The 13,196-nt window shown below is 41.1% G+C and overlaps 1 protein-coding gene across 2 annotated transcripts in view; it reads right to left on the minus strand.

Moving 5' to 3' along the window:
* Positions 1-3,528: 3,528 nt before the first annotated feature.
* MARCHF1 (membrane associated ring-CH-type finger 1) overlaps positions 3,529-13,196 on the minus strand; it is a 1,509,818-nt gene continuing 1,500,150 nt past the window's right edge. For both annotated transcript variants that reach the window (XM_085641780.1, XM_085641781.1), the window contains exon 7: positions 3,529-6,014. In XM_085641780.1, coding sequence (XP_085497906.1) covers positions 5,710-6,014 — 305 coding nt within the window. In that variant the 3' untranslated portion in view covers positions 3,529-5,709. The remainder of the gene's footprint in view (positions 6,015-13,196) is intronic.

The following is a 13,196-nucleotide window of genomic DNA, read 5'->3' on the forward strand; positions in this document are numbered from 1 at the left end:
TAAATTAGATATACATTTTGGATTACAAAAATGCAATGCTAGTTTGGTAATCCAAATTACTTCAATTGATACCTGTTGATATTACCCCAAATTAATGACCCACAATTTTCCGATCTCTGAAGGATGGAAGGCAGCTTTAGTCTTTCGGTGAATGTACTCTTGAGCTTCATTTAACAAGAGGCTTCTGCTTTGAGTGTATACACGTATGGTTGATCAACACTAACACAGTCCTCTTCACCACCATAAAAAGCTGTGTCCACATGACTTACCACTACCAGTGCCTTTGAAATGCTGCAGTCACTGCCAATTCAGCTGCCACCAGCCAGTGCGCTGCACACTTATCCTCACCACTCGCTTAACTGACTGTATCGCCACACTAGGCTGGGGTGCCTTCCAGCTTCTGTTGTGCAGCCAGGTTGCTTTTTCTGGGAGGGAGCCTGTCCGACATCTTGGGACTGGACATGTTAACAGCACTGGTCATGACTGCGCTCAAACAGTTGGGCACTCTAACTGTCAAGGGCAGGTATCAAGTGACGAGACAATACTCTGCCTCTGGTTCCCTGAAGCACACATGTCCAGAGGGCAGGAGCTGTAAAGTAGACTCTTTTTGTTAACAATCTCGTGGGGACTTAGAAGGGCATGGGCCCAGCAGGCTGCAAAAGAACAACATCCAGCACCACGCCAGAAATACTTCAGCCACGGGTTGCCCAGTGCAACAGGCACCGCTGTATTGCAGAAAACCAGCAGAGAAAGGACAAGAACTGTAAGAGGCCTCTGTGCCTCACAACACTCATCCTGTACTGTAGCGAGCCCGGCATGCCTCCAACACATGAAAAACTTCAGTTTTGAATGACTGCAAGCTATTTCAACAAGCTTGCGGTCATAGAAATAGAAAGAGGACTGCATGAAAACGGTCCTCGGAGGAGATGCAAGTCTTTCACCGCCCTAGTGGTTCCCAAACTATGTGCTTGGTGCGCGGCGCCCCTGGAAAGTTTCGACGGCGCACCGGGGTGCCACGGCGCTCAGTTTGGGAACCACTGATCTACATAGAACAGTAGCCAGAAATATTCAAACTTACCTTCTACAGTTATGCAGATGACACACAGATAATTCTTCACTTTGAAAACCCAAAGGATATATGAAAATTGCAACTTTAGGATAGCCTCATCCCAATAGATGAATGGGTGACATGGAAGTACCTCAAACCAAATGCTATGAGAATTGAAATACTCACCTGTTGTAAATTGAAGAACTATGATACTTTATTCTTCTGGACACATGAACTGGGACCTCCACCAAAAATAACTAAAGGAGTACAAAATCTTGGAATTCTCATAGGCGCTACACTTTATATGAATGCTCAAGTATGCAAACTTTTCATATCCACCTTTAACACCATGAAAACACTTTGAGGCATTTTTCCACATCACTGATTTTCCCAAATAATTAATCAAAAATTCTATCAAAATGGTACTGTTATAGACTGTACCACAGCATTGTGCTTAACTGTGAGAAGGCTACAAAGAATTCAGAATTTAGCAGCATGACAACTACTACATGTAAAGCTACAAACAAACTTCTCTCCTGGGCTCACGGTTCTATACTGATTACTGGTTGCAAGAAGATTATCTATCAAGCTATTATGCATCACCCACAGAGCAATAAATGGTAAGGGTCCCAAATTCTTGCGAAGGAAAATCCCCAGGTACTCCCAACCAATGAAGTTAAATTCCGGGGTACCACATCTATTTATTTCATAGCACAGGAAAATGTTGGTGGCACTATTTTCTTAATACAGGCTTCCAAAATATGGAATTCCTTCCCAGCAAATAAAAGAGCCACTAAGAACCACCTCAAATTCAGAAGAATGGTCAACAGTTGGCTATTCCAACATGAATACTAGGGAATTTCAGTTTGCTGTTTCTGTAAGGATAAGAATCAGTACAACTATCGATTCCCCTTTGTACCAACAGAGGCCTACGCACCACCTGTTCAAGACCAATGCAGAAAACATCAACACTCCCACCGGACAAATGCCATCTACCTCTTCCACCCCTCTAAATCGCCACTCCATAAATGTGAGGATTACTAACTTGGACAAAACGAGCAACACAGTATTCTCACATAACACTGAGTATTAAACCGAGAAGTATAGTCATAGCTGTATTACAACTTGCACTAAAGGACGCAACTCAATACCGTTGGCAGTTCAATCCCATTACCAAAGACATCAGAATACACAACACCTCATGCATGCAATGGACATTGGGCCCAAAAAATGATGCATCTAAACTAGCATGATTTCCCTCTTCTAATTTTCTTCTCTCCCTACGAATCACTCCTTGCTTGCTCTGCTCCTTTTAATCTTCTTCTTCCACACTGGATGGCTTGTACCTTCCACCCTCCATAGAGCACTATAAACATCTGACTTAGACTATAATGTTTAATCGAGGACAAAATTCCAAATAACCAATAAACCTGGGCTTCCCAAAGGAGTGTGCTACCCATCGCAAAAAATGCTTCAGTACCTCACCACTATATAAATAGAGTGCAATAAAGTTCTTCTGCTGCGTAACCTCTACTTGTAATCTCACAATAGCTAAGCATGTTTCCACTTGCATGAACTCACTCTAATATTAACATTTAACTTCTATAAATTTAATTCACCACTAGAAACTGGAAGAAATGCTGCAGGCGGTTGCTTCAGAGCACAGGATTAGCCCAATAACCAACAAAGGTTCAACAATAACTAATGGGTTAATTACTGCAGCTCATATTTATCATTATTTCACTCCGCACAGCAAGCCACCTGGCTGTGCTGCGTGAAACGGCAGGAATTCGCCGTAGGTAACATTATACGGTGCATTCCTGTCCTTTCCTAGCTCAGGCACCCTTGCCTTATGGTGCAAGGTTGCCTACATTGTAAGAAGGATTGTTTTTGTTCAGGAAGGGATACCTTCCTGCACAGAAGCAGTCCTCAGAAGCATAATCCTCTTTCTAGGTGTGCTGCAGAATGGAGTGGCCTTTTGTGGCTTGATAAACCTCACCTAGGTATTGCGTTATCCTGCAAAAACCTGATAAATATGGCCCTTACTTTGGGCTACAGAGTAAAGTGGTACCTTCCATAAAGCACTTCAGCACCTCTCTAGGGGTAGTATATGATATATAAACGGAATTAAAATATATTACAATGAAATATGTAAAAGAGCTGCACTGATGAACTTATACGTGACAGATGCTCCCTTGGCAAAATAGCATAGATGTTAACAGAAAAAAAATATGTTCTGGATCTAGTAAGCCACTTCTAATATTCTCATGAAGTTGGGATTCGAGGCAACTCGTCCAAAATATATAAAACCAAATTTAGTGGATGTAATTTCAAGAGAAATGCGTGTTATTCAGAAGCAATGTAAACATTAATTAACTTCATTATAGCCTAATCCACAATTTCAGGATGTTTACTGCATTTGTCCAAGACAATTGATTGTCTCCGTCTAGATATATATATAAAACAATACTTTGTTCCAATTGTGTAACAACTACGCTTTTATTTCTGGTGGCATAACATAATTCTTTCGTTTTAATTTTCACAAAAACATTATTTGGGTATCTTAACTTCAGTTAAACAAGTAAGATCAGAAAACTGAAAAGTCATCAATAAAAGATCTGTGTTATTCGTAATATCTCCATACAATAATTTATAAAATTGGCGAACTTGGTTTGCTAATTTGAGGGCAACCGCGCATTAATTAGAATTAGTTCATCGGTCATGATTTTTCTGATATGCACATTTGCTAAAAATGGTCACATTCAGCGTGTGCTTATTTATTCATTTCCTTTTATGTGATGCGTCTGCCTTACAGTTGTAGGTACAAAGAGGTGCCTGACTAGGAACAAAAGTGCACCAATGTGTTACCTGCTGCGAAGCATGCGTGTCACTGCACACACTCCTGATACAGCCATTGTGACTCGCATGAAAGTGAAAAGCATGATAGTGGCAAATCACTAACATTTCTTTATGGTTGATATACCTATTTGACAAACATTATAACAGAATCATGTAAATCTAAAATTCAATTTTTACATCAGATCAATAACATGGCGAAACTCAACAGGAACAAAGAAACTGTTCATTGTCGAACCTTATCCCCTATCATAGCCTCCTCTGACAATGATAAAAATCTATACAAGCTGGTTTTTGTTTTTTGCAGAAAAGCACCGAGTTAATTTGTAGTGACTACCTTAAATGCCTCCGTAGTCAACACCTGGCAGAATCTTTGATAAGTGTGTGCGTTCTGGTTCTCCTGCAATCTGTGTACTGTGGAGATGCAGAAGAATATAACTAGAGGCAATTCATTTTAAGCTCCTCTGCACTGAACAGCGTACTTAGCTTGACTGGGGAATACTCTGTCCTGTCCCATTTGAAGAATGATGGATCTTCATAAAACCTACAGAATGAAGAACTTGGATGATTCAGAACCGAGACAGCTCCCTTTGATTTAATTTTCCAAATCACCACCAGCACAGCTCCAATGCACAACATAGCTTCCAGGTCTGATGTTTTGCTTGCAAATTCCATCAAGGAAATCCTTGTGGCTTCAAGAATGCGTGTGCTGCATAGAGATGCGCATATGCTCTCCCAGTTCCTTTGTTTCCTGCCCACATGCCTCGCGCCTGACCAGAATAGAAACCTCACGCCTGAAGCTGCAAACACTGGCCTGGTTGCTTCACTTACTGTTTTAATTCCCAGAGTCCCATTGCAATATAGCCCATCTGCTTTTTCAGTCTCCTTGCATCAATCCCGCCACTAGCAGACTTAGGAATTTGCCAATGGCTAGGGAAGACAGATCGCTCTGGGGCTTCCATGCCATCACAACTGGCACCTGCCAACATATTGTAATGACAGGACATTCCCTTTATTCTGGATATTATCGCTGAAACAAATCTAAACCCCCCTACTACAAGCATTTTTAACATGACTCCCCAATCGAGACTGTTCTTGTACCTTGTTAATGTTTGTGCTTCCCTGGTAGTCGCTCGGAGGACCTCAGCCAAGTCAGGCAGCCCTTTCATTTTATCAACAATCCTCAGTGAAATGTCTTGAACAGCCTCACCTCTGTCACATTTGTGTTGCACTGATCTCAAGAATTGCCTGAATTACATACCAGGGTCGGTCAGAGTGTATTGTTCCTCCCTCAACTCTTAGTTGTAACTTTTGATAGAATTACTGTAATGATGTGTTAGTGGGAGGCATCTGTCTTTCTATTTCAACCAATGCCCATTGGCTTTACCAAAGTATGTCTTGAACTTCCCTTTTGTTTGTTTAATACAAATTTTGCAACTAAAATTATGCTTATCAATACTGAGGCTGGATACCTATTCACTCTTATTCAATAATGATCATTTGTTTACCACAAAGTACTATTCGAATTCATCTGCCAATACGACTAGTTTGGTGCCTTCAGCACAACCCGTGTTTCATTAGTGCTTTCTTCACTAGGCCTCATTAACTATGAACTATTTCTCGCATTAGCTCATTTTCGCAGGAAAGCAGATTTGCTTCTCTTTTTTTCTCCAGAGCTGTGTCCCTGATCAGGTTTGAATCATTTCAGCATCACCTCCTTTCTGCATAGTGGCTGTGACACAGAATACACGTATAGTGCACACCTCAGAATGTTCAGTCCAGGGGAGTGGCCTGTGGAAGGCTTGTCAAACAGGCATGATCTCGGGTGCTGCCACATCTGCCCGTGGTGGGTCTGTGGTTGTTCCGGTCTGGGTCACAGGCACTACAATAGCGTCCTTGGTTTCTGTGCTCAGGCTGCTTAAATAGTTCTTTTCCTCCACTTTTTTGGCAGTGTCTGGACAGTTTTGGACAAATATCACTCGATTGTAAGCCTTCAGCCTGCGCCACAGTTGGATGTAAACTTTGCACTGCACATACATGAAGACGAGTCCTCCTGTGAATCCAATCGCCACTACCACCAGCTTTGTCCAGAAAGGCCATTCGAGGACACCTGTGAAGGAAAGAAATTTAGAATTAGACTTGTAGGTTTTCCACAAATGCTTCACATCATATTGATTTTGCATACCTGCAACTAAAGTCTCACACACAATATTCCTATTCTCTCATACTTTTTTGTAGGGCTAAGGTCTGTCTGCCGAGCAATGACATGGTTCTGGGGTTAAGTCTCCTCCTACCTCTGGCTTTTTCAACAAAAGTAAGAGGAAATACGAAGGTCCCTGAGTAGCACATGATTCTCTACTGATTCTTGTCATTCTCTAGATTGGCTAATCTGAATGACTGAAACTATCCATCTGTGACACCTTGCCATTCATCTTGCACATCTACTGGATTGCTCTTAATATATTTGTATTCTTGAATACACAAATCTCTGGCTATTAGCTTATGAGTTTTTTCGGAAACAGACGTGACAATGCGCCATTACCACGCCTTACCTTTACAACGCGAGTGCCATTACCATGCACTACCATTACCACACAGGATTTTACAACGCATATGCCTTTACCACGCATGCCTTTACAGCAAACTTTGTTGTAAAGGCATCAATAGTAAAGGCATATGCGTTTTAAATGTAAGTATTAGGTAAGTATTAAGCGTTAAAAAAACATATATATAGATATATATATATATATCTATCCAAACTCCAGAATGCTCCTTCTGATTGCTGGGACCCAAGGGAGTTGGCGCACACACCGGAAATCCAATGTTCAACAAGTATCCAATAACGTGCGCTCTCAGTACCAAAGAATCCACGAGGAAGTGCGGTAAAGGGGTGTTTATTCACAACGCGTTTCAACTACAAGAGTCTTGATCACGTGAATATTGGTGCTCGTGTTACTGGCTGAATAAGTACTAATCGGCTATGAACATAAACAAGGGACCACTGCACGTCATGACTGGTGACTACGGCAGACATCTTTGAATGGTCTAAAAACATCACTTCAATATAGTGAAATAAAATAAAACGTAATGGAGGTGTAACAGAAATTATGGCAAATAGGAGACATGTGAAAGAAACACATTGCAACATGAATACCTTAATACATTGTCAATAATTGATGGTCCCATCAGTTCGACACATTCAGATAATAAACATAATACACAGCAGTGTTCGTCAATGTGCAGTGTGTCAAAACCCTCATGAATAGTTGCCTCCAAGGAAACACGTGTCGTCTGACCATGTACAATTCCTCCAATGCCCACGATCCACAACCATACGGATGTCATGGAGAAATGAATAGAATATAAATAACCCAGAGGAATAATCTGGGCATTCCTAGCAGAAACATGGTCACCATATGTATAATCTCGACCATGTAGAATGTACGGGCAAGTGCCCCTATATCCATTCTTACTTTCCAACAAGAAAAATGAAGCCTCACAATAGCATAGCAAATATTCGCAGTGGAAGAGATACAAAGTATGTGTTCCCCAAGAGGGGCTGACCGTGTTGATAGACAGGTGGTGGTCCAAAGTTCTCAAATGCCCATACTCACAGTACTAGTGGTGATGACAGTGATGAAAAGGGGGAAAAGGGTAGGATGCCCGTGTAAAGTGAGTGCCGGTGTTGGGGCCCCTTCCTTTCCTCCTAAAATAAAATATACAAAAATATACAAAAATTATTAAAATTGATCGGAATACATAATCAAATACTTAGAGGTTGCATTTACAACATGCACTTACATGTTGCTACATCTGAAAATTCTAGTACATGTTCTTACAAGGAAGAAGAGAGTAACGAGAATGACATTGGCATGACGAAATTAGAGAGGAAAAGCAAAGAAAGAAGAGAGGAAAGAGAAGGACAAAAGACCCAGACCGGACATCAGGATGGAGGGGACGGGGACGAGGCAGCGGACGAGGAAGCGCAGAAATAGAAGGAAGAGAATTCAACAGCGATGGAAGAAGAGGCAGAGCAAGGGGCGGCATGGGAAACTACAGAACCCGCTCTAGAAGGATGCGCTGATGGATATGGAAATGATAAATAGAACCATCATTAATTTGTCTAATAGAATGATGACGGATTTGGAAAAAAGGACTCTATGCCTGGGTCTGTCCTTCTGTCCATCTAGGCCCTTAAACAAGTCTATCCTGGCCTCTGTATAGTTAAAGTTCATCAGAAAGTTGAAATTAAAAAAATGGCATGCTCTCAAAAGATTGGGTAACAGCACTAGGTTGAAATCTCCAACACACAGACAACAGAATGAGATTACAACTGGAGATATGGACACCCTGATTAATATGATTGAATTGGAACAAGAGGGAACAGGTGAAACTGGAGGGTTTACTAATAATTCCACCAATCTATGTGGTAGCGACAGTTGTTATACCAGCAACACCCAGATGTTGGATAATTTTGGGGTTATCACTGATGACAGTGCTCTTTCTGGTTTTAAACCCAAGTCCACTTTTCTCCCTTCTCTACCACATGACAACATAGATACTTTTCATGACTGTGTCTCCAAAGCTTTGTGTACTTTTAGAACGAAGAAAAGTAATTTCAAGTTTAATAATCTTTCTCATGACCAAAGGCAGGCCCTCCAGGATCTTGCCAATGACACCAGTGTGGTGGTACGTCCTGCGGACAAGGGTGGCAACATAGTCATTCTGAACAGAGACAAATATGTAGCCGAAGCACAAAAACAGTTGGGGGATTCCAAGAACTACATCTCTGTCTCCACAGAAATATACAACCAGAGTATCATTGATCTATGGGACAAGCTCATAGCATGGAAAGACAAGGGGATTTTGGAATGGGAGGAGTACAGATATCTGAAGAATGACCATCCGGTACTCCCTGTACTTTATCTTCTTCCTAAATTGCACAAAAACCCCATCGATCCCCCGGGGCGCCCCATTGTGTCATCTAGAGGGAGCATGACTGAACACGTTTCCAAGTATGTGGACCACTTCCTGAGGGATTTTGTAATGACTTTACCCAGTTATGTGAAGGACACTAAGGATTTTCTTATGAAAATTCAAGACATCCAATGGAATGAGGAGTCGTTCCTCGTCACACTTGATGTCCAATCACTGTATACCATTATAGACCACAAACAGGGGTTGGATGCATGCGAACATTTCCTGAACAAAAGACCTCTCAGACTCAGGGAACACAGCAAGATGCTGTTGGAGATGATCGAGTTTTGTCTCTCCAACAACATTTTTCTGTTCGATGGGGTCTTGCACAGGCAAACGACAGGTACCGCGATGGGTTCATGCTTTGCCCCTAGTTTGGCTAATCTATTCATGGGGTGCTGGGAGGAGACAACATTGGCGAAGCCTGAGTATGCACATTACCTCGAACATGTAACCACATGGATGCGGTACATAGATGATCTTTTTATCAATTGGAAAGGTAGCAGGGATAAAGCTCTTGATTTCATCGAATGTCTCAACACAAACCCCAACAACATCGTTCTCACGGGGCATGTCAGCAACACAGGGGCCGAATATCTGGATGTCAAGATTGACATCATCGACAACCAAATACGCACCACACTATTTAGAAAGGCCACTGCAGGCAACAGCATCCTCCACGCACTTAGTAGTCATCCTGAGACCCTGAAATGGAGCATTCCCTTTAGTGAGCTGATGAGGGCGAAGAGGAATTGTAATTCAGAGGAAGCATATCTACAAGTTAGTCAGGAGATGTTTGAGCGTTTCAAAGACAGGGGATACCCCAAATGGGTACTCAACAGAGCTAGAGACAGGGCAAACGGCATCTCTAGGTTTTCCACGTTGTTGGACAAACCCACACAGGCCACGAAGGAGGATGAGGACACTACACGCATTATCATGACTTTCAATACTAACTCTGACAACATTAAAAACATCCTAGTTAAGAACCGGAACATTCTGAAGAACGACAACATCATTGGCACTAGCATTCCCAACCGGCCCAGCATCACATATGGGAAAGGGAGGAACATCAGTGATATGTTGGTGCACAGCGATGTGACCACATATCCCGAGAGGCATGCACATGGCCTTCAGGGATTTTTTCCCTGTGGTCACTGTAAGGCGTGCAAACAAAGCACGTTCCTCAAAACGACCTCTTACAATGGGGTGGAGAAGAGAATAGAACAGTTTCTCACGTGCAGTACCATGTTTGCCATTTATGTCATCGAATGCCCATGCAAAATGTGGTACATAGGCAGCACCACACTTAAGGCTAAGAAGCGGGTTCTTGAACACAGTAGGGCCATTACGCATGCAGATGAAAAATATCCTGTTGCACGACACTACAGAGATTATCATTTTTCAGACCCCACTTTACTTAGATTTTTCATTTTGTAACAAATCATGAGTAACCCGAGGGGAGGCGACAGGGTGTTGAGGCTGAGACAAAGGGAATCGAAATATATTGTGGATTTCCAGACCAAGGACCCTGGGGGTCTTAACCAGGACGAAGAGTTGGCCATACATTTGAGAGAATGATTGAGCAATAGCACAGCTTCTGTTGTTTTGAGATGTTACAATTGTTTGCCGGACAGTCATTTACAGTTGTTCCTCTGTGTTTCTCCATGTTTTCCCCTTTTTTCCCTTGTCTTTTTTCGCTTGTTTTCCTCTTTCTCCTCTTTTCTTTCCTTTTTTCCCTGTTTTTCTCGGTTTTCTTCCTTCTTTCTTTCTTTCTTTCTTTCTTTTGTCCTTCTCTTTCCTCTCTTCTTTCTTTGCTTTTCCTCTCTAATTTCGTCATGCCAATGTCATTTTCGTTACTCTTTTCTTCCTTGTAAGAACATGTACTAGAATTTTCAGATGTAGCAACATGTAAGTGCATGTTGTAAATGCAACCTCTAAGTATTTGATTATGTATTCCGATCAATTTTAATAATTTTTGTATATTTTATTTTAGGAGGAAAGGAAGGGGCCCCAACACCGGCACTCACTTTGCACGGGCATCCTACCCTTTTCCCCCTTTTCATCACTGTCATCACCACTAGTACTGTGAGTATGGGCATTTGAGAACTTTGGACCACCACCTGTCTATCAACACAGTCAGCCCCACTTGGGGAACACATACTTTGTATCTCTTCCACTGCGAATGTTTGCTATGCTCTTGTGAGGCTTCATTTTTCTTGTTGGAAAGTAAGAATGGATACAGGGGCACTTGCCCGTACATTCTACATGGTTGAGATTATACATATGGTGACCATGTTTCTGCTAGGAATGCCCAGATTATTCCTCTGGGTTATTTATATTCTATTCATTTCTCCATGACATCCGTATGGTTGTGGATCGTGGGCATTGGAGGAATTGTACATGGTCAGATGACACGTGTTTCCTTGGAGGCAACTATTCATGAGGGTTTTGACACACTGCACATTGACGAACACTGCTGTGTATTATGTTTATTATCTGAATGTGTCGAACTGATGGCACCATCAATTATTGACAATTGACAATGTATTAAGGTATTCATGTTGCAATGTGTTTCCTTCACATGTCTGCTATTTGCCATAATTTCTGTTACACCTCCATTACGTTTTATTTAATTTCACTGTATTGAAGTGATGTTTTTAGACCATTCAAAGATGTCTGCCGTAGTCACCAGTCATGACATGCAGTGGTCCCTTGTTTATGTTCATAGCCCATTAGTACTTATTCAGCCAGTAACACGAGCACCAATATTCACGTGATCAAGACTCTTGTAGTTGAAACGCGTTGTGAATAAACACCCCTTTACCGCACTTCCTCGTGGATTCTTTGGTACTGAGAGCGCACGTTATTGGATACTTGTTGAACATATATATATCTATATCTATATTCACTGAAAAAACCATAGGTTTCAGGCCTGATATAGTTAGGAATTCGCATTTAAAAAACCTTAGAAATTCACTGAAAAAACAATAGGTTTTAGGGGTGTTATAGTTAGCTGGACATTTCACTCGAACGAAACCATTGAAATTCCTCCGATATAGTTAGTTGTACTAACTACATCTTGCGCGCCAGCAATCCACTGCTGATGATGTCACATATTACATCATTCATGACATGGTCAGTGACATCACTGATGACATCTCAAATGACATCACTGATGACATCATCCAGTGAATGTGGTTTGGTTCGTTATTTAAATATTTATTATATATATAGCAATTTGCATTGAAGAATGAGTGGATATACAAATATAAATATCTGGATGGAGGATTTAGTAGCAGTGTGATCGACTGTTTACTTGACTAATTTATAGTGTCTCACTAAATATATTGGATAGTGACTAAACTGTGTGAATATCTCCATCACTTTGTCAGTTGTTGTGTTAACTGCTTCTCCAGTTGGTTACTAGCTATGTGAAAGTCTATATTATTTATTGATTAGGTAACTGAGTATTTGTATGGGAGAGTGAATGTGTGTGTGGTTCGGTGGGGGGGGGGTGATTGCCCAAAGATGTGTGAATAGTTGATTCAGTAGGTATATGAAGTTAAAACTACATGTTATAACAGTTGATTGGGTGAGTGAATATCTTTATGGGTGTGGCGATGAGCCAATATATGTCTCAATGGTACATGTCCAACAAACTAGGAAAATAAAAGCCAGTCTATATGTCAGTTGTTGTATATAAATAAGTATACATAAGACTCAGTGATTGTATGAGTGACTGTATGGCTAACTGTATACTTGTAATAGTGTTTTTATAACACACTAAGTATGAGTAATTATCTATATGAATAGATTAAGTGGTGTTTTTATAAGTGTGTAGCTAAGTAAAAGTAAGTATGATCCATTGTTTGCATAAGTGAGTAGGATGACTTCATAAGTGATTCAGATGTGTGCTGGTGTGTAATGTCAATATAGGAGTATAAGTGATAGTGTTCTATTGATCATTGACAGCATATATGAGTGAATCTATAGGTAAGTGATTAGATGTGTGTATAGATCTAGGAATCACTGAGTGGGTGTTTAGAAACTTGTATTGGTGTGTCAATGGTTTTAAATCTGGCACTCTGTATTTTACAGTGAGTGATGAAAGGTTATACTAGTGTATGATGAGGTGTATCTGATTGTCACGTGGATGATGGCATCAGTGATGTCATCAGTGATGTAATTTGAGATGTCATCAGTGATGTCACTGACCATGTCATGAATGATGTAATATGTGACATCATCAGCAGTGGATTGCGGGCGCGCAAGATGTAGTTAGTACAACTAACTATTTTGGAGGAATTTCAAT

This window comes from Triturus cristatus, chromosome 2_2, assembly GCF_964204655.1.
Source record: "Triturus cristatus chromosome 2_2, aTriCri1.1, whole genome shotgun sequence".
Lineage (NCBI taxonomy): Eukaryota > Metazoa > Chordata > Amphibia > Caudata > Salamandridae > Triturus > Triturus cristatus.